At 40.7% G+C, this 21,846-nt stretch overlaps 1 protein-coding gene across 6 annotated transcripts in view; it reads right to left on the bottom strand.

Annotated features, from left to right (window-relative positions):
- SFSWAP (splicing factor SWAP) overlaps positions 1–21,331 on the bottom strand; it is a 37,155-nt gene extending 15,824 nt beyond the window's left edge. For 2 of the 6 annotated variants that reach the window (XM_066200072.1, XM_066200073.1), the window contains exons 1-13: positions 20,870–21,250; positions 17,660–17,829; positions 16,991–17,128; positions 15,908–15,993; positions 13,155–13,380; positions 12,605–12,720; positions 11,621–11,756; positions 9,533–9,770; positions 9,082–9,213; positions 8,605–8,704; positions 6,203–6,377; positions 4,263–4,496; positions 2,535–2,725 (exon numbers count right to left, since the gene is read on the bottom strand). In XM_066200072.1, the coding sequence (XP_066056169.1) occupies positions 2,535–2,725; positions 4,263–4,496; positions 6,203–6,377; positions 8,605–8,704; positions 9,082–9,213; positions 9,533–9,770; positions 11,621–11,756; positions 12,605–12,720; positions 13,155–13,380; positions 15,908–15,993; positions 16,991–17,128; positions 17,660–17,829; positions 20,870–21,123 (2,196 nt within the window). In that variant the 5' untranslated portion in view covers positions 21,124–21,250. Of the gene's footprint in view, positions 1–2,534; positions 2,726–4,262; positions 4,497–6,202; positions 6,378–8,604; positions 8,705–9,081; positions 9,214–9,532; positions 9,771–11,620; positions 11,757–12,604; positions 12,721–13,154; positions 13,381–15,907; positions 15,994–16,990; positions 17,129–17,659; positions 19,959–20,869 lie in introns of those variants that run through there. The other 4 variants (XM_066200071.1, XM_066200074.1, XM_066200075.1 and 1 more) reach the window with 3 other exon arrangements.
- Positions 21,332–21,846: the final 515 nt, after the last annotated feature.

The following is a 21,846-nucleotide window of genomic DNA, read 5'->3' as shown; positions in this document are numbered from 1 at the left end:
TACTTCAGCTATGGAAAACACAGAACTGACTATTTTTAAGATGCAGCTGAAGCCAAAACCGCTTAGAAGTGCTCTGTTCTGTGGTATTGACTGTCCTTTACCTGCAGTTAGCAGAATCGATTTCATTCAAAGATGTAATGTACTCTCAGTACCAGTGATCCTTTCAAGAAGTACAAGCTATCAGGAAAATCTGACAGAGGTCACAAAAGCTTTGTGCATTTAATGCATTTCTGCACATTGTGATAAGCAGGTTTTCAGCACAAGCATACGCTGTATGTACACACAAACAGAATTACTGTTTTTTATACACTCATTAGGCTAGGGCAATGTAATGGAGATTATGCATCTCCCATAGACATTCTCATGCTTTATTATACAACTCAGTCATTACTCCAGTTTTGAAACAAATTTCAAAAATCATGCCACTACATTAGCTCTGACCAGTGTATATCAGTCTTTGTTTCCTGGACTCCTCATTGGATGCTCCTACTCCCAAAATAAGAAATGAAATATATTTAGTAACCTTTTTGGTGGACACAAATATTTAACTTTTTTCTTTACTTTCTAATTGATTAGTATTCTGATTTAATTACTCCTAATTAGTTCCACTGACCAAACGACAAAACTAATTTATCTTTCCCTCTCAACTTTTTAACATACTTTATTTTTATTACAGCCACTGTAGTTATCTCCTGTTACTCCTGCTACTTTTGCAATCAGTATTTTTAAATGCATCTTTAGTCTGAAACACGACTGAAAAAGCTTAAAAAAACAAACCAGCGCTACAGATATATATTTAGAAGCTGATTTAGACACCTTAATGCAGCATACTGGGTTCTCAGGGTATATGGAACACAGGTTAACAAATCTGCAATATGATTTCACTCATCTTTCTCTAATACAATTTCTTGACTCAAATGGGCTGTTAAAAATAGGCAAAACAGGCAAGGAGAGAAGAAGGCAGATTATTTGGAATGAATGGAAATGGATGCTTTTTTGAATATGGCAAATGGAACAACAGCTTGAAAAACATTTGTGTTTCAAAATAAGCTTTTATCTACGAAAGTCTATATGCATGTACCTATATAAGTGTGGCACTAAGCAAACCAGACTCAGCAGGAATGTTACTTACAGTACAAGTACTCCCAATACAATAGTAGCCAATTTTATTTTTGAAAAGCAAGGTCACATCAGAAAACATTTCAATATACATTTGAAAATCTAAATACACCTTTTAATAATGAAAGCACCTCCAAACCATTTCTGTCAGTAAGAAACAGTGAAACTGGTTACTTTAAAATTCTCAAATACATTGGAATTCCTTGTGTAAGAAAAAATAGATGCTTTCTCTGAAACTGTACTTCTGTGGAAGAAGAGAAAGAAGTTTCTAGGAAATCTAGAAATTTACTGAGAAGTGGGATAGGGTTTGGTTTTTGTTGAGAAGTTCACTACCAAGTTCAACTTAGAACTTTAGTAAGTTCAGACGTGAGAGAGAACATTCATCTGCTCTTCAGAAAAAGTCAGCTGTCACTGGTTATTTCAGGCATTCCCTTAAAGAAAAATATCAAAGGAACCTTAGCTTAAGAAATATCTCTGTCCTTGACAAATTCCCTTGAGAAAAAGAGCAGAACTGCAAATGTGGGGAGTTTTGCATTGTCACTGTCCCTTTGCATTCACTCTTCAATATATAACTGAAAAGAGAAGTACTGAACACTGGTGTCAGGGAAAATTTTTTAGAGTAGCAATAAAAAACCCAAACAGGATCTCTTTTGGGATGTGACCACACTTAATTCACGTATCTGCTACTCTCTGCTGATACGGATCACCTAAACTGCAGGTATGTCTCTTTCAACTCTTCTCTTGATAGTGTTTTGAGGGGTAATCCACGAATCATTTGGAAAAATCAAGAACTGGGAAATGAACTACTTGCTAGGTACTGGAATTCTTTCTGAGGGAAAGGAAACAATGGAAAGCCAAGTCATTCTTTCTTGTAGCCAGTCTGTCACAATCAATATTTTAAATTTTCCATCAGTATCCACAGATTACATTTTGCTTGACTAGTGCAACCAAGAGTGATTTTACTGGCTTTTCTGAAAGCAATGTAATTCCAAACCCAGGAAACCAAGATTCTACTCCCCAACAATATTTGTAATGTACAGCAAAACCATCAATATACGAATCCAATAAGAAAGTATCACAACTTAAGTAAGCCATCCCAATACTCTTGCAAGGTGAGCGTTCCAACACTTGGATCACTGGTACAGAGTTAAAACATGGAAGCTCCTTTTCCACTCTGTACCTGCCTAACTGACCTAGGAATTGTGCAGCCTACTTTTCTACCAGTTCTTTAATGACAGATGAGAGATATATGTAAGATAATGGAAAAAGATAAACAGTGCTTAAAATTCAAATTTCTCCCCATTTAGAAAAGCTTCTATCTCTTCAGTCAAGCTCATAACACACTGTCATATTCACATTCTAGAGGTAAGTTTTCTGCCAGCTTTATGGGAAAGAGAAATTTATTTCTTGCTTACCTCACTACTGAAGGAATTCTCTTCAATTTTCTCAGTTTCTGCCTCTGCCAGAGGGTTTCTCAGGGTCTGCAAGAACAAGGCAGCTTTCCTTTTGCGTTCTGCTTGTAGCTGCTTCTCCTTTGATTCTTTGGAGGCCTGTGCAAGCTTCTCCCTTGCTGCAGCTGCTAATCTATCCTCCAGTTTCTGCTTTGCTAAGAAAGACAATTAAGCATTAAGTTTAGAGTGAGCCATGCTTGGAGAGCTCAGGCTTCCTTAAAACAAACACCCCTCCCCACCACAAACAAGCAAACAGCCCCTGCAGCCATTCTAAAGCCTTTCCAATACAACCATTCAATGACACGATATCAGCTTGAAATTAATAAATTCCAAGCATCTTAATTCATAGATACACCCTTTGCTAAATATAAAGCAAATGTAAAGCAGTAGAGGTGAAGTAAAGACTTCTAACTTAAAATGACAAGAAAATCCAATCCTGATTATTCAGAATACTTGTCCATTTCTATTTATAAAAGCTACCTAAACAAAGTAGCTCTATAAATTCAGAAGCTTTTTCTAAGTCTTAAAGTGATGCAAACTCTCCAGTTCGTTCTTTCCACTGACGTGATCTTCACAGTTTCCAGCCTTATTTAAATATGTTACTTTGTTTATAGAAAGAGCTGCTCCAGAAATTTTCAGAAACTGTTTCATCATTGTTCCAACCAGCAGACTTTGTGTGTGATTATATGCTGTATGTGATTACTGAAGAGAATAAGCCAATTGATTTAATTAATGCACTTAACAGCTACTTTGTGTAATGTTTTTCACCTTACACTTTCATTTTTGTGTTCTGTATATGTACAAAACAACTGGATTTTTTTGTTCAGTTCCACAGGTTTTTCAACACACAGCTTTTTCCCAGTGTGTTTTACACTTCATTTTTATTATCACACAAAATTCTTCATATTTGCTTTAGATATGTAATGCCATAGCATACTTTGTGCTACTGCAGTTTGCAAAGCAACTGCTACTTAGAAGCAAAAAAACCACCATTTTGTAAATGAAAAACTAAATTCCTGTGGCATACTCATAGTTGTGAGAAATACTGAGTTTTTGAGCTGGTAAATACAGACCGAACATCCACTTTAATAGGCACACTCTGCTGTGAAACGGCCTTGGGGAGGAATGGGTGAAACTGGATTCTTTTAAAACATCATTTCATTCAAATTCACACAGCATGCCCTTCTGCCCTTACGCACATTAACACGGTAACAGGAAAAACCCATACAAAGACTTAATGGCATTGCATTATAAGAGCAACAAAACATCAGCAAGGCAATATGAGTCTATATGGGAATGCTATATAAATGAAAAATAGCTTGAAGCAATTCACTGTTCGCTGAAGAAAATGACAAACAGGTATGTCCTTGCTGAGCTTTGTTAATGCAATCTGGAAACTACTAAGTCAGGCTTTACTCGAAGGCTGTAATGGAGCGCCAAAATAAAATTCAGAAAGATCAGGCATTAGGACACAGCACTCAACCACCCCAGTGTGTTAAATTTCATTTTGTCTGAGCAACGAATGAAAATTTCATTCTTAAAAACAAGGAGGAAATGGTGGGAAAAGAATTCTGACTCTTATTAACATGACACAGAAAATATTCAAAACAAGCAAAATGTCACACACGTCAGTTTTGCAGTTTCTGTGAAGGACTCAATCCTTCATTTTGTTTTCAGTGCCACATGGAATACCTTGTTTAGCTTCCAACTCCTCCTGTGTAAGCTGAGGCTTTTTCTCTTCAGGAGCAGCACAAGGAGTGGTAATTGCTGGAGTATGGTTCGACGAACTGTTAGCACTCTCTTGGCCTTCCTTTCCCTCCTCTTCCTCCTCATCACTGTCATCATCTAATTTAACACGGTTTTTCTCCAAAGGAAGAAGGTCGTTTTCTTTGGCCTTGATTGCAAAGCTTATTGGAGCAAAGGATGCTGTGAATGAATGGGTAAGATTTCACACATCATTAGACTACAGCAGAAGGCAGGTTCAATTTCCTGACTTGACCCATTACTCCTGTACCACACCACAAAAAAAAGGCACTTGCATCGTTCTATTATGCTAATTATTTTGATGAAAAGGACAACATAATGCTTTTTTTCTCTGTCTGTATTTTTAAACAAACATTAGAAACTTCATTTGCTGTGTAAAGATGTCAAAAAAAACCCCAACAAACCAGCATTAATCTCCAATCCATTTATCCAAAATGACACTTCTAAGAAAAAAGTGTAAGAATGGAATTTCTCACTACCTAGTGCCATATGGTCTGCTGCAACACATATCTTCCTCAGGATACCTTTTGCATATATGTCCTGTGAGACTGCAATTAGGGAAATTTAAATACAGTAATTAAATTACATATCAAGGGTTATGAAAAATGAGCTTTGATTCTAGTAATCCTGGAGTAAAGAAATCCAAGAGAAGAGGTAACAGTGATTTTCCAACTTTCTCATGGGATAGAACAAATCCTAAAATGGGATTTTATTTCCTCAGAGGCAGAAGGAAAATCTAGTATGGATGTTATGTCTGTCCTGGAGGCAAGTACTGTATTTAGGTTATAATAAAGTGGGATTTGTACATATTAAAGGAAATGAAAATAAGTTGATAGGAATCAGATTGCCATGAAATGACTCACTGGTTATAATCCATTATGTAAATTTGAGCAGATTACTATTAAAGTACGGGCTCCAGTTTGCCACTTACTAATAGCAGAACAACAGAAACAATATATATCTCTTGGCGTACATGGCATCTCTTAATAGGGTATATCTTTGAAGGCAGGGGAGATTGTTCCTTCCTCAGGGAAGCTTTTCAGGGTGCCCAGAGAAGAAACTGCAGAGTCTGGACAGACACAGCAAAAAGCCCAGTGTTTGCTGGTGGTGGAGGAAATGGGATCGCAGTGAGAAGCAGGAAGAGAGAATTCCAAGGAACCACAGGGAGTAGATAAACTTATCAGTAATTAAGTAAGCCACTAAGGTGGCAGGAAGGAAGTTTCCATCCATGGAAGCCCAGTTAAAGAGTGCTTTTTCTGTTTTGTTTTGTTTTGTTTTGTTTTCAGTGGCTTTCAGCTCTAGTTAAAGATGCACATTTTCAGTTTTTACTGAAAATAAGAATTTTTAACATATGTTTTCCTGACAGGCCAATAAATCAGCTCCCAGATATAAACAATGATTTCTCCAACTCAGGACACTAACAGCGTGCTAGCTGGCTTTGAGTGACTTCCAGAGAGATGCTCTCATTCCATCCCTCTGCTGCTAAGACTGCAAGAGTAAAAACATTTCATTTAGACATGAAAGGGGTCTTTTCTTCCAGCATGACTAATGTCCAACATGGGAAGAACGAGCACCTAGCCCGGAGTACTTCCTCCACATGTATCCTGGCATCACCGATGAAAGCCTTCAACTCTGCACAAAACTGAAGTAAAACGACTTATTTTGTCAGACTGTAAATACCTGATAGTCTGTTAAGAAAGAAATATGAAAGCAATCAAATTACTTATTGCAGACATTTTGTGGTGCCTTCAGTGAAAATACATTTTTACCATGATGAAATTCTTTTCCCTACTTTCCCTTGACTTCTTTTTTTAGTTTATGTATATGTTATTGAATATTTTCACGCCCAAGAAACCATGTTACCATACCTTTCACCAGTTTACCATCACTGACAGCTTTAGGAGGAGGAACATCCTTTTTAGTTCCTGGAACTCCCTTAGCACTCAGCTCAGATGCATCTTCAGGTGAACGTTCATCTGCAAATGTCTCACTTGGTGTATCATTGGCAGTGTCTGCTGGAACATCTTCAGAGGAAGATACTCCCTTTTCAAAAGAAATGAGCAGAATTACTAACAGGATTCTTACGAAATCATTAATACAATGTCTGTGGAGCTGCAGTTTTGTCAGCCATTTGAAAAATCGCATTATCAGCTAATCACACAACAGCTAATTTTGTACCACTCAGCACTCATGACCATAATTCTGCCTCAGGTAAACCCACAGGCTGTAAAACCTACAGACCTACAGTAAGAACGTGTTATTTTACAGTACAGAAAATGTTCTTCAGCTAACACACTTTTGCCAAAATTTGCATTAAAAATCCTATTTTTAAAATTACACCCTAAAAGCATGTAGGTACGTCTTTTATATATTTATTTAGGTCTTGATTTCCAGGGTCCCAAACCAAATACATGAAGTCAATTCCCAGGGAGAGGGTAAAAGATTATGACACTTTTTCCCCGTGAACAACTGCATGTAAACTCTTTGCAGAATGAGATTTCACAGGAATCAATACAGGCTAATGTTTAATTTGGTCCAACGTTCTGCTGAAGAACACTGGGCCTAGCAATGTTTTTTGATAGAACAGATGTGCTGAGATTTTCAAGGAAGTAAAGAATTACTAGTTCTACCATTACGTGACTGTATCATCCAGCACGATCCCTGAACTTGCAGCAAAAAAATTGCAAGAAGGATATTATAGACCATTCAAAGTGTTTACACGGTGAGGCGTGTGACATTAAGTAATTTAACACGGTCAACTAAGAGTTTGGTTGCTCTGGCTGTTGTTAAGCATACGTGACGTTGAAATTGAGGCACTGAGCAGAACTTCCCTGCAGCCATTCCCTGACCAACAGAACTGACTTCTGAAAGTCCTCAAAGGGGAAAAGCACAATTAAATCAAGCACTTCATCCTGTATTTACTAAGTCAGTAGTACAGTTTCTTATTAATTTTAATGGCCAAAAGGAAAAGCATCAGTTGCATTAGTTTCCTATACATATATTACTAGAGCATAAAGATAATATCAAAATCATTATTTTTAAAAATTGAAGAGAATGGCATTATCTACAAAGCCATGCAGTACAAAAATATGCATTGCTAAACTTGACCTCAAGGGACTTAAACCAGTTTCAGTTCCTTTTTAGCTGTACTCATTTGAACATTTAAATGAATCCTTAATTATTATGCTTTAGTTAGTGTACAGTTTCCCCCCAACTATATGTTACAAGTCTTCATTAATTATCTAAGTATTATGAATTCAACCCATTGGTTTGCAAGTAAGACATTCTAGAACAACAGTCAGCACTGTGGCACAGGACAATTTTGGTTGTAATTTATCAGCTCAGTAAGATCGTATTTACCACAGCTTATCTTTAAAAATAGTGCTTTCAAAACATTTTTCACTATTAAAACAGAACATCAGGCACAAGTGTTCCAAACAGCAACCATTAATGAATTTCTTCATTTTCCACAAAGCAATTCCGAGGAGTTTACCCACAGGCCTACCTTCTTCAGTTTAAGGCTCCCCAATCTAAGCCTTGAGATGACAAATGACATAGGGCCTAAAAAAAAAATAGCTCTTTCCCATGAAAAGTTAACATCAGATAATGTAGTTCTGATATTATTTGCATTTTTCTTTTCAGTACGAGAACAATCTAACTAGCTAACAAGAGAATAGTTAAAAACATGGATGCCAAGTCTGGCTACCACACTCTAATAACACGGACTAGAAGAATCAAAGAAAGAAGGAAACTGCTGTGAGATTCTGCAGCTCCAGCATTGTTGCAGACATGACTGGACTCTAACAAAACCTCCCTCAGAAAAAAGCATGTCAGAAAGCTCCTCCAGCCTCTGTGCTACTGCCGTACAAGGAACGACGAGGCATAAGGGAAGGTATGGGTGTAAAAAGCCATAGCCAACCTTTCTGACAGCAGAACACTAACCACAATCCTACAAAGCTCTAAACCTACACAAAGCACAAATTCCCTTGTACAGAAAGCCGGAAGATTTTCAGGTTGTCGTTTTATATTACAGCCACAGTGGAGTGGATTATAGTAAAAAGCAAGAATTAAATATCACACCATCTCACAGTTCCTTACTTTAATGCTGTACAAAACTAAAAAAAAAACAACAAAAAAAGCATTCACGTCCTTTGCTGATCAATTTCTCCCTAATTCAGCATTCCATTTTCAAAATGTCTCATGGTAACACAACTGGTAAGTCCTTTTCTCACATTTACTGCATTTTGAATAGAAGAATATACAAACATACATGTACCTGGCAGTTGTCACCACTCTCTTTTTGAAGGAAGAACTGTTTTTTAAATTCATAATAAGCATTATACTGGTGCCATGGTTGCAGGAATTCAAACCTGTTAAAAGAAAACCGAGTATGTGAAGATGCACATAAACATAGCTAATACTAACAATCCCTTATCATCTAGTCTTCTCTAGCAAATGGAATGTTATTTGATGTTTGGAAGCACTCTTACTTAAGCCTAAACTTCAGAGGATACACATTAAGAGCATGCTTACATGCATGCTCATACATGAAAAATGACATTTTTGACAGGCTGGTTGTTCTGACAATTTGACCCATAATGCTCTCTCACTGCTGTTAACTAGGTCCCTAAATTTCAATTAAACAAACAACAGTACTTCTCAAAACCTGTATGTCCTGTAATTTAATATCTTAAAAAATGAAAACGTTAACTTTTGAAATAGCAGTTTAAATAACACTTTCTCTTACCTGAGATCATTCTTGGCACGAACACTAGTTTCAAATTTTACCCCATTCCTAGCAACATACTCAGCTAGCTTGTCAATGACAGGTTGGATATCTGGAGGCGGAGGTATAATGGCAACCACTGGAGCAATTGTGCTGAAAACATCAAGAGTAAACGGGTTTTTTTAAAAAAATAGAACACAAAAATCCTTCAGATTCTCGCTTTAACAAAAAAAAAAAAAAAAAAAAAAAAAAGAAAAAAAGAAAAGGAAAAAAAAAGAAAAAAAAGAAAAAAAAAAAGAAAAAAAAGAAGGAAAAAACCACAAACAAACAAACAAAACTACAGAAAGGTTTGTTCCCTGCGCTCAGCACGCAGTTAGAACAGCTTGATTCAATAACAGAACCCGAGCGAAACGGCCCCAGTGAGGCGCGGGAAGAGGACTCCCCAGCCCAGGAGCGAAGGAGTCCGCGGTACCTTGCGGGCGGCGCGGCGGAGCCCGGGCCGCCGGCGCTGTCCGCGGGGTCCGGGGGCGGCGGCGGCGTGGTGCCCGGAGGGGGAGGCACCGCGGCCACCCCCGCGCCGCCGGACACCGTCACCCCCGCGGGCAGGGCGCTGTAGTAGGCGGCCACGTCGATCCCCGGAGGGGGCGGCGCCAGGCAATAGGTCCCGTCGGGGAGCATGTAGTAGCTGTAATACATGGCTGCCACGGTTGCTACAAAAAGACACATTTAAGAACAAACTTCCAATTAGAAGAAGACCACCCGGCGAAATACGTTATTATATCAATACAAACACATTGAGAATCCGGATCCACGCAACGGGCTAGGAAATGGCGTCTCATTTCTCGTGTAAAAAAACCCCCCCAAAAACAAACCGACAAAAAACCCAAAGCAAAAGAAAGGAAAGGCTCATATTAACAGATTTAGGATGAGTAAGAAATACGTAGATTAAGGGACAAAATGCAAATGTACTGAAGGTCACAGATATGAATAAAGAAGCGAGCTAGAGCAGGCATACTTAAAAAGGAGCTAGTATGAAATCACACTCCCTAATCTAATTCACCTCTGACAATTTAACTCTGTTAAAACTATGTTTTCATTAAGAAAGAAATGTGCATATATTCAAAATCAGCATTAACAAATTAAACCACTAGAATCACTATATACATATCACACCTACTTACTTAAACCTCCCAAAGTAGACAGGTTTTGCAAATCAACAGCAACATCATGAACCATGCATCCGAACACGTTTTCCACAATAAAAGTTTCTCTGATTCTATATATTTCTTGAGAGTGCAAAGGCTTATTATGCCTATCTTTCTTTAAGGACAGTATTTTATAATGTTCTAATTAGCTTAATAGATTTACAGGAAGATCCACCATATAAATGTGTTTTCTGCAGAAAGACTATGTGTAAACAGAAAATGTTAAAGTAAGTATTTCAAATTAATTACAGTAAGAGTTTGCATTTCTGGAAGCAAGGTTTAATCAATGCAATAAATTACAATGAATTATCCTCTTAAAAGTTTCATAAACATTCCCATGTGGCAGTATTTACTTTCTTCAAATAATAAGTTGTCTGTAACAAGAACAGAAAAAAGTCCTGCAAAGTTTTAAAAGCAGGGAGTGGAGTTGCAAACTGACCTTGCTTTGGTACCAAATTATAATCTCCCAGTTGCTATCACCATACATTCAGGTTCAAGACCGACATGAAAGTAATCAAAAAACTGATTAACTCTATTCCACGGAGATACTCATTCTGATTTTAGTCTTTCTTGAAATAACCAGTAATTTTCAATTTCTTCACAGAATCTTATTTCAGTTTTATTAAGATTCCCTTACGGTACAGCTTTAAATACAAATTACTTCCATGCATACTTCCCCCCACATATTACACTGACAACACCTGTAATTCTTTGTGGGTTCTGAACCTATAATGCATAAAACCAGCTCAGACTATTATGGTGATAACTGACCTGCAGCAACATGACTGAAAAACCAAGAACTCAATCAGCACCACCCTGAAGTGACATTACTCATTACTTACAAATGTATAATAACATGAAGCCCTACTGTAGCAAAGGCTTCACGACAAGTTTTCTTATATGTCAGTAGCATTACGAATTTCTTATATCTCAGTCAGTCCCATAAATGATGGGTAAGTTGCATTTCTGTATTTAAGGAATCAAGGACTTTCACAATTCTGAAAGCTGGAAAGAATTAAGAGGCACAGCAACTCATTTAAGCTTGACTTTACCTTTCTGAGTATCAGAATTTACAAAATTTGGAGGAACAAAATAATATAATAATAAGGGTACTGTGCTAAATGTACTCACAGACCGGAGACTTCACCTCCTGCCTGCCCACCCCCTCCATCCCATTCCTGGTTTTCCTAAGCAGCAATTCAACAGATGCTCAGAATGGACCTTCAAAGACTCAGGAGATTGCAAAGGAATAAATACACAGGATGAAGCATGAAGCCAACATATTCTCCTCCCACCAGCATCCACACACAATTCATCAAAACACACCACCAGCTGCCTCCTCACAAAGCACTTACAATCAGAGGAATATTCTGCCTGTGATGTCTGCACAGCTGCCCCGTCTGTTGACTGTGGTGTAGATGAATTATTATCTGATTGTGCTTTGCGCACCAGTGCTGCAAGGGGATGATCAGGGTCTACTACCTTCAAAGGCTGAAAATATTTTGAAAATAGAAAAAAAGATTAAAACTGGAAGTAGATAAAGAACAGTAGCATCAACATTTTTGTGAAAGCAAATTTATCTATGTTAATAGACATCAATAATTCTGTGCGAACACTGAGCGTACTGTTTCTATAGCTCTCACATCAGAATCAACACACTTGAAAATTAGTGGAAAACAATACGGAAACCACTTGCATGTAAACAGAAAAGAATGACAAAAAAGAATTGGCAATTACTGTTAGCTAATGACTGCCATCGCTGGGATAAGGCACAGAACCTGCCTTGCCTAAACATCAGTCAGCACCACAGCCATTCCTCTGAAAGTCTCAACTACATACAACTGTCTGTCACTCCCATTACTCCATCACTGCCTGGTCTCAGAAAATAAAAACAACTAACACACCCAGCAAAATTTACATTTCATGAGCAGTAAATTCTGGTGAAATATTATCTGCTGGAACTGTTATTTCCTGTCAACATTTCATCTACTAAAATCTAAGAAGAAAATAATTTCTCTCTCAGCCTATATAAAGAAGGCATTAAATACCTTAATCTCTTTGCTCCAACACAGGTTCTGTAGGCTAAATCCTTGAGTGGTGCCCTCAATACCAGAGGACATCACAAACAGAAATTTAATTCCTTGGAAATGGAAAAACATCAATTTCTGTACTAGAGAAAAGGTAACTTGAAAGTTTACCAAAAAAGACCTTAATTACAGTCTGAAAAGAACCCCAGACCTTTGTCAATAAAAGACCTGAGTATCTGCATATTAGAATTTTTGTGTCTATGAATCAGGTGTTTTACAAGATAAAAAGATAATTTCCACAGTGTCAAGTACCTTCATGAGCTCTTCAAGCCTACTGCATTTTTTAGATGCAAAAAGACTTGGATGAAGATAATTTCCATCATCGTCATCATCATCATCATCATCTTCCTCAGATTTGACTCTTGAGTCTAAACAAAAGCAATGTCTGAATGTTATTTGGGTTTGCTATGAATTTGCTTTAGGAGAGAATAATGATGCAGGACAAGCATGAATTCTTAGGAGAGCATCATTCATATAAATCAGCATAGTCACAAAAGCATAGATCCAAGATATTGCCCAACATCAATAAAACGAAACCCTAAATGGACAGGCCAGCCTTCTGTTGGACTTGAGCTATATGGCTGTTCCTGAAACTTCCGCATCTTAGCAGCCCCTGTAGCTGAAAGCTCCCACAAACAATATATTTTTTAAAAAAATCTCCAATTTAAACAAGATTTTGAATCATCACATCAATCTCAGCTGCAGTGGACTCCCAGGAGAATGTGGCTATCTTAACAAAAAGACCAGCATCTGCTTCACTGACTCCCATCCCGAAGCCACCGTCTGGCGAGCAACGACTCACGTTTCTTCTCGTCAGCTTTGCTCTCAGAGGGGGCCGCGTAGCGCCCCTCCTTCATGGCCTTCTGGATGAACTTGTAGTAGGGGTTGAGGTAGTGATCAAAGCGCAGGAAGTCAAACTGGGAGTTGCGTGCCTGCTTGGCTTTCAGCATGATCTCAAACTGGGCTCCCTGCTTGCACACAAAGTTTGCAGTTCGCTCAATGATCGCATGCATCTTTGCCGTTGGTGGCTGTGGGAGTCAAACAACACATATTTGTATTCCCAGAAGCAGCTTGTACAGTGTTAGAACTCCAAAGGGAATCAGAAAGAACAGTAGTTCCCTGTTCTTCCTGGCTTACTACAGCAACTTAAGTTTCCTAATCACTTAAAACTAGTGAAATCACATCAGTCCTAAAAAATAACCAAAGCAGTCCCAGTCCTCCTCAGCTGCTCATTCAGTTCCTTTTGCAAGATCCTCTTCTACCAGCACAGCTGTTTCTGCATTGAACACCAAACCTAAGAGTGCAACAGATCCTGGATGACCTCGGTGTTACAGTATCTCAAGGTGCTCTGAAGACTCAGCATGTACGGTTTCCTTCCCAAAAGCTGTCTTTAATTCTGTTATCTCTGAATGTGCAAATATTGTTCCCAAACTAGAAATTTCATACTTCGTATTTGCTTGGGAAGAACATGTTGCCTCTCAAGAACAACATAAAAACTACAGCTCCCATGTGCATTCCCTTGAAGAGTCATTGAACACCTCAGCAACACAGGAAAAGATAAAATCAAAAAAGTTCAGCAGCATCCACGCATTTTCACTCCAGAAATCCCTAGGGAGCAGTGCGATATCAAACCCGAGATGTGAAGAGAACAAGAGTACAGTTAAAGAATGAATGAACTTCATTATTCACTGCTTTTAATTTCATACTCAGCTGTTTTGTGCTCAGTGCACTGTAAAAGCACATGATCTGTGTGCCTATAAGGACTGAAGTGTCACATTAAAGATTTGGTTTAGCTTTGCATTTTTACTGCATTGATACACAGCTATGTTGCAAACCTCAAAAAATGTTTCTCAGTAGATTGAAAGCACTTCAGACAGTGGTGCTCCACATAGGGAAAGAAGTCTGAATATTATCAAACAGCCCAATTTTAAAAGCTGTTTTCTGCCAATTGGATCCCTTACCAGGACATGTTCAATATGGAAAATAATGTTGTTTCAAGTTTTATTAGTCCTTCTAAAACCCCAGCAAAGATTATTTTAATGAAAGGCAATGAGGTAGTTAACAAACTGATAACATTTTGTGCATTATCAGTTTCACATCATGTATCAAGTTCTTCTGTTTCTATCTCTCCTCACAAGTAACTAAGCGAAAATTTCCTCTAACAGCCCAATTCAAGAGCATCCACAGACTTCTTTAAGTGCCCTGGTGAGGAACAATTATCCTTGCCCATAATAAGTTTTAAGCAGTGGAAGACCTTTGGCCTGCTTGTCACAGCTCTTCTAGTCTAGGTTCCAGAATGACATTACTGCTGCAGTTGGAGTGCCACACTGAACATTCCATCGTTCTGGGCTTTTTTTTTTTTTCCGCCTGACTTGTCTTAATTGAATATTTCCACTTTGCATTGATCTGTATTACAGGAGATATAAAATACCTGTCTTTATTGAACTGCACCTTGCAGACTGGGAGCAAAGTCTCCATGTCAGTAAGCTGATTCTCAAATTTCTTAAATTTAAACAGAATAAATATCTTCCACGGTAAAGCTGAATGACTTGAATAGATCAGCAACAACAAATCAAGGCTTACAAAAAAAAATTCTCACGATTCCCAATCCCAGGTCAAGCACATGTTGCTTTCAGAGCTGCTGTCTAGACATTTTGATGTTTGTGGGGTTTATTTTTTCTAATCAAAACCAAATACACCTATTTTTGCTTTCTGTTCGTGTGAATATACTGGAGTTCAACAGGTGACTGAGAAATTACTTCAGGAAGCCCCACACCGCACTATGCAACGTCAATAGGAAACATATCCTAAATATCAGAACAAAACTCAAGCTAAGCAGGTATCTAAACCAACACTCTGTCACCAGCAGTTACAGTTTGGAAACACTATCAAAACACAAACCAAGCTTTTCTCTGAAAACTCAAGATTCTTTAAGTAAAAGCTAATGAAGAAGAAAAATAGTTACACAAATACTCTGTGCTCACTATAATTCTAACAGAGTGTTCTGAATCTTCACTGGCCAAGCTTATCAAGTTGCGAATATCAAGTTGAGCCCACATATAAATTAACACTTTCATGACCACAGGTATAGAAGAAAGAACATTATCTGATTTTCCAGCATCTTTTATGAAACCTGAAATACATTGAAAACCCTTATAGTTAGACCTGCACTCAAGCAGGTGTCTGTTCAGCTCCCTTCAAGAAAAATACACGAGTCCAATCAACTCTACAGAACACTTAGCAACTGCCTTATATCTCAGCAAGTCTCCATTCCAGGAACAACTGCCCCTTCTCTGCATTAGCTAAAATAATACCACAAGCGATACCAAATGCATTTAGAACAAGCAAAGCAATCATTTCAGTGTGAAAAAGAAGGTTCAGCGGCATCCACAGAGCTCAAGAGTTCAATGCAGAACATTTAAAATTAAGTTACTATTTTAGAGTAATTTAAAATGTACCGCACTAAAGTCAATGGAAAAAAACCCCTAACTCCACCACCACACAGAGCACCATTAACTGGTCAAAAACTGGCAGAAGTGTAGGCATTACACCTACCAGTTCCACATCAGAAGGTACATTCAGTCCTGGAGGGGCAACAAAAGGTTCTTCATTTTCCTCTGTATTTTCTGTCTGAGCTGTCTCTACAAGAAATGACACAATAAAGTATTTAGTAAAAAAACAAAGTATACAAATGTTAAAAAAATTGAAATAAAGTATTTCTAAAAGGATGTGCAAACAAGGAATTTGTCAAATACAGCTATATAAAAAGCATTTAAATATGGTTAAAAAGAGTAATTTGTATTACATGCCATTATTTGCTATAGCAGAAATGCTCGTCTGAAAATACTTTGCTTTACAGATTTTTATAATAATTGAATTTTATAATAATTGAATTTTAAAGTCACTTATAGTATTATGTATTCTACTGGCCTTAAGGGAAATTGTATTCCCCTTTCCCCTGACGGATCAGATGGCACCAAGGGCAGGAACACCTGACCACAGGAGCTGCAGCAACAGCAGGACAACCTCACCACAAATGAGATGTCACAGTGATGACGGAGGACAAACCATGCAGCAAAGGGAATTCACTTGTTTGGTTACCTTCTGGTGGGTTGGATTTTGTTTTGTTTTTTTAAATGAACTCAAATAGTTTAACTCCACGAAGGTACAGAAAAATTGTAGCACCAATGAAAGAAGGAAAGAGCAGCAGACAAAGAATAGTGTTTCCTTTGGCAGCAGCTCCAGCTAACAGTATTTAGTTACAGAGTCTAAAACAAGTGAATTAGACCCCAGAAAAGACAATCAATTCTGCTTCAGTACAAAAGAGCAGAGGAAAAACCCTTTGTACAGTTTTACAGAATTACTATTTTTTTTCTGAATAAGAATCTGCATGACAGCAGAATTAAACTCCCTGACTACTGCAGTATTGACTGTGCCATAGCAGGAAAACATTTTTTAAGCTCATCAAGAACAAACTCTGCAAAAACTCAGTAACAGAGTCCCATAAAGACTTTGATGAAATGCTTTCAGAATTTTTAACTGCATTTTAATAACACGTATATTTTAAACCCTCAACTGCACGACAGAGAAATGCTATGCCCTCCCCCTCAATTAATCTTTGTTATTTTTACCCTTTACCTCTTTGTTTTGCAGGTTGATGTTCCTCCTCTTCAGTGGGTTCTGAAGGGTCATAATAATCACTGCCGTAACGGAATCCCACTGCATTATAGGTACCATCCTCTGCCAAAGCTTCACTGAGTCTTTTATATTCCTCCTCTTGAACAAAAAATGCAATTACCAACATTAGAACATATTCAGAAGCTAATTTATTAAAAAAGAAGTAATATTTCTTACTTTAGTTTTTAAATAAGAAGTTTTCTCCTGATCATTTTAGCTTTCATTAAAAACTAAATAGAAAAACGCAGCACGTACACATGCTGACCATTTATTTCTTGAAGAGATACCGGCTGTGGATTAAGACATTCCAATGCAATTATGCACATAAAAGCACAGAATTTCCTTTAAACAACACTAAAAATGAAGCAGAATGTGTTTATTTTGGGGGGTCTGAAATCCCAGTCTGCCATCAGAATCTGGGCAATTTCTGTGTGGATCTACAGTTAAACTATCCTGAGGTCCTCTCACACACGCAAAGACTCCCGCTTTTCCAATCCACTGGGTACTGTCAAGATAACATCAGAAAAAGAGAGTATAAAATTAGGAGTAAATTTAGTTTCATAATAATTTATTTAAATGTTTTTTAATTTTATTAATTTTTTAATAACCACGTTATTCCTTGAGCAATACCTTGCCTTGCCTCCTCCTCAAGCAAGTCCGTATGCAAGGCTAAATACCTCTCTTCATCACAGAGGGCTTCTATTCTAGCCTCCTCTTCGGACAACTGATAGTCTCTGTTCCAGGTGGAATATTCAGCATCGTATTCAGAAAGGTCATGCAGGTGACCACGCCCATCATACCTGCAGGATGAAACAGCTGGTCAATGCAAAGAACTTAGGGCTTGGGTTTATGCGACTACTTAAATACTTACCCAATAAAAATGAAAAAAAAAAAACAAACAAAAACAAACTTATACGTTAATGCATACTCCCTTTTAGAAGTTATAATTAATTTTGCTAATCATTTGTCACCAGCTATCGAAAATTTTTTAATAGTCTAAATTCCTCTCAAAGAAACTAATAAATTATTACAATTAAAGGCAAAGGTATCCTTTAATAGTTTAAGTGGGATCCATTTCCCTAACAGCTCTTACCGTACGTGCTTCAACCAACCAATCAATGTCACTTGCAAAATACGTTTTTCTGGAAAGTCAAATAGCTTACATTCACACAAACCCGAGTACATAAATACCTATCCGAAAGAACCAAACGGTCGAAATTTCCTCGCTTCTTTCTGCTAGTCCCGAACTCTCAGGAGAAATCTTCACCATAGAAACTTGCGTCCATTGGAGGTAAAATCATGGCTAGGCTCGGCCCCTAGCCATTTGGCTGAGGAAATAAGTTCTGGGTTATGTGATAGAGAGACACACATACATAGGAACAGTAACATAAACATGCAATTTAAGGAGGTTCACCGCAAAATCAGCAAAGATCAATGATGTACAGTTCCTTTGTACTAAGAAATCACTTTATTTGCAGGAAAAGCACTGCATTGGGATAATATTTATGCATCAGTAAGAGAAACTGATTGGAAAATAAAGCAACAGTAAACTTGACTCCGCTGAGGTGTCTTCCCACACACAACTCTTGACTTGTGCCAACTTGCTAGACCAAAAACAAAGAAAGTAAATATTTTTATAGCAAAAAGCAAGTGAAACACAGATCTGGTTAATCAAGCTCTGTCCACAGGAAAACTTGAACCCAAGTCTTCTCACAGCAATGTGCTTTTCTCAAAATGGTGAAAATGAAGACTTCCTGCTGCTGGAGATAAAAGGAATCTAAGCTTCCGAAGGAGTTTATAAGATTAGCAATTGCAAGCTGCCTTAACTCACAAATGTACATTATTTGGTATTTCAGTATGTGTGTACAGACATGTACATACTTAGTGTTTGCTCCCTAAAATTTCTGCAACACCTGTGAACGGGGTTCTGCTGCACAGCACCCCAAAAACAGCCTCTACCTACAAATGAGATCAGTCACAGAAATGATATGGATTAGAAGTGTGCAACACAACACTTCCATTGTTGTGTAAGTAAGAAATGAAACATGGCTAAAAATATTTATGACTGCTTATCCTGCCTTCCTGTCTGTTCCAATTTAACAAATTTATTCCGATGATAACCATCCCTAATGGCGTAAGCACCAAAACAGCACAAGGGCATTTCTTTTTTCTCCAGACCTATGGAAGGAAATCAAAAGACCTTCCCTTACTGACATTTTTCCAAGACAAATACAGCCCTAAGGTCAAAAAAAGAAAATCCAGCACCAAAGCAATGATGAAACTGAGGGAACAAATATATAGAGTATGTTATGTGACCCTTTTCAAACCAAAATCCTTCCATCTTTTCACTGAGGTTTTCAGACTCAGCCACAACTCTTAAATTATTCCTTCAGTGCTCCACTCATACATAACCAACCTGATCTGTCATCATCCCTCTGTCCAACAATATATGCAGGGAACCCTCTCTGAATGAATTTTTTTCCAAATCCCACCCTGCAGTGCTGAAACAACTCAAGAGACCAGAAGGAACATCAAAGATTCTATTATGCTCTCTGGCCATGAACCTGGACCTATGGCACAACAACCCAAAAAAGCCAGCCCTGACATAAAACTTCAAGAGCAAGCACCCCAATTCAAATCTATTCTGTCTAATACAGTAAATCCTGGCATCAGGAAAAGTAAAGAGGCCAAGAACTGCTTTTGGGGTGTCCCATCAACAGCCTGCAGCCAGATTATGTAGAAATAGGAAATCTCCATTTCCTTTAAGGTGGATTAACACCTTTGCACTCCCCACACTGCCCTGTTCTCCCCTACAGAACATACAATGTGCCTAATCAGTACTCCCACGAAATCAGGCTCCCTCGGATTCCAAGTGAAAAAAGAGGATGTTTGTGGTTTGCACTGAGAAGGAACAGACCATTCCCACTCTCCACCCTGCCGACCCTGCCCTGACAAGTGGAGCAGAAAGACCCACCACACGCTGACTGCCAGGAGGAGAGGAACCTCCCAGCGCTGCCAGAACGGGAACCCCGCAGTTCCCGCAGCCGGGGCAGCCCTGCAGAGGAACCAGAGCGGGAACCCCGCAGTTCCCGCAGCCGGGACAGCCCTGCAGCGGAACCAGAGCGGGATCCTCGCAGTTCCCGCAGCCGGGACAGCCCTGCAGAGGAACCAGAGCGGGATCCTCGCAGTTCCCGCAGCCGGGACAGCCCTGCAGCGGAACCAGAGCGGGATCCTCGCAGTTCCCGCAGCCGGGACAGCCCTGCAGAGGAACCAGAGCGGGATCCTCGCAGTTCCCGCAGCCGGGACAGCCCTGCAGCGGAACCAGAGCGGGATCCTCGCAGTTCCCGCAGTTCCCGCAGCCGGGGCAGCCCTGCAGCGGAACCAGAGCGGGATCCTCGCAGTTCCCGCAGCCGGGGCAGCCCTGCAGCGGAACCAGAGCGGGATCCTCGCAGTTCCCGCAGTTCCCGCAGCCGGGGCAGCCCTGCAGCGGAACCAGAGCGGGATCCTCGCAGTTCCCGCAGCCGGGGCAGCCCTGCAGCGGAACCAGAGCGGGATCCTCGCAGTTCCCGCAGCCGGGGCAGCCCTGCAGCGGAACCAGAGCGGGATCCTCGCAGTTCCCGCAGTTCCCGCAGCCGGGGCAGCCCTGCCGCGCTGCCAGAGCCCTCGGAGCGCTGTGCCGGGAGCAGCGGCCTCCAGCCCCGCCGCGGGAGCCCCGACGTGCCTGCCAGAGCGAGCCCTGCGCTCAACCCCCGCCCGCACTGCCCACAGCACAAGGGGGGAACAGAAAGAGGCTATCACAGGGGATCTCGCAGCACAGTCTGGGGGTTGTGTTACACCGACCTATCGATCATGATCTTGGGGTCTCCCATCCAAGGAATAAGGTGTCGCCCCTGCTCCTGGTACTGAGCCTTCTCATCATCCCGAAACAGCTTGCAGGCATAGCCGAACACCAGCAGCTCCACACGGCTACTGCCGCCTCCACCTCCGCCTCCTCCGGGGGGCCCGGGCACCGCTCCCCCGCCTGACAACAACATTAGGGGCGGCGGGCCTGCTTCTTCTGCAGTCCGTCGAGACCCTCCGAGCCCTCCGTACATCACCGAGGGGCGCAGCGAGGCGGAGGCGGCTCGCAGGAGCAGCGACTGTCCGAGCAGCGAGTCCCCGCACGGCCGGGCCCGCGCTAAAGCGCCCGGCCCCAAAGCACCACAGCCGCCATCACCCGAAACAAAATGGCAACGCTTCCGCTTCCGCTTCCGTGGTGGCGCAGGGACGGGGCCGGGCCGGCGTTCGGCGACAGCAGATTCGAGTCAGGAGCCGGCAGCCGCGGTGTTAACCCCGAGGATAACGCGACTCCGCGCTGCCGGCGGGGGCAATACGCGTTCGGTGACAGTGGCTGAGGCTCGGGGGTCGGTGGAGCCCCGGGAGCGGCCGTGACGAAAGTGTGGCACAGCGGAGGCGGGAGCGGTGTCGCCGGGCGCGGCGTGGCGGCCCGAGGGGCGGCGGGGAGCCGCGGGTGAGGAGCGTCCTTCTGGGCCGAAACGAGCCCGAGCAGCTTATAAAGAGAACCGAGAGGTGGGCCCGGTGCGCCCCGGAGCCCCCCGGGGAGCGGGAGGCCGAGGGGCCTCACGGCAGTGCGGGCGGTGCGGCACAAAGCGGGGACTCGAGCGGAGCCGGCGTGGGACTCACGGCATCCGTTCGCTCGGGAAAGACCTCCGAGAGCATCGAGTGCAGCCTGTGACCGAGCACCGCCTTGTCAGCCAGACCGCGGCACCGAGGGCCACGTCCGGCCGTGCCTTGAAAGGGGAAAGGGAGGGCTTGGG

This window comes from Chamaea fasciata, unplaced genomic scaffold (genome assembly GCF_029207755.1).
Source record: "Chamaea fasciata isolate MVZ Bird 193981 ecotype frontalis unplaced genomic scaffold, bChaFas1.0.hap1 SCAF_18, whole genome shotgun sequence".
Taxonomy (NCBI): Eukaryota; Metazoa; Chordata; class Aves; order Passeriformes; family Sylviidae; genus Chamaea; species Chamaea fasciata.
The sequence above is the reverse complement of the archived record's forward strand: the minus strand, read 5'-3'. Positions and strand labels throughout refer to the sequence as shown.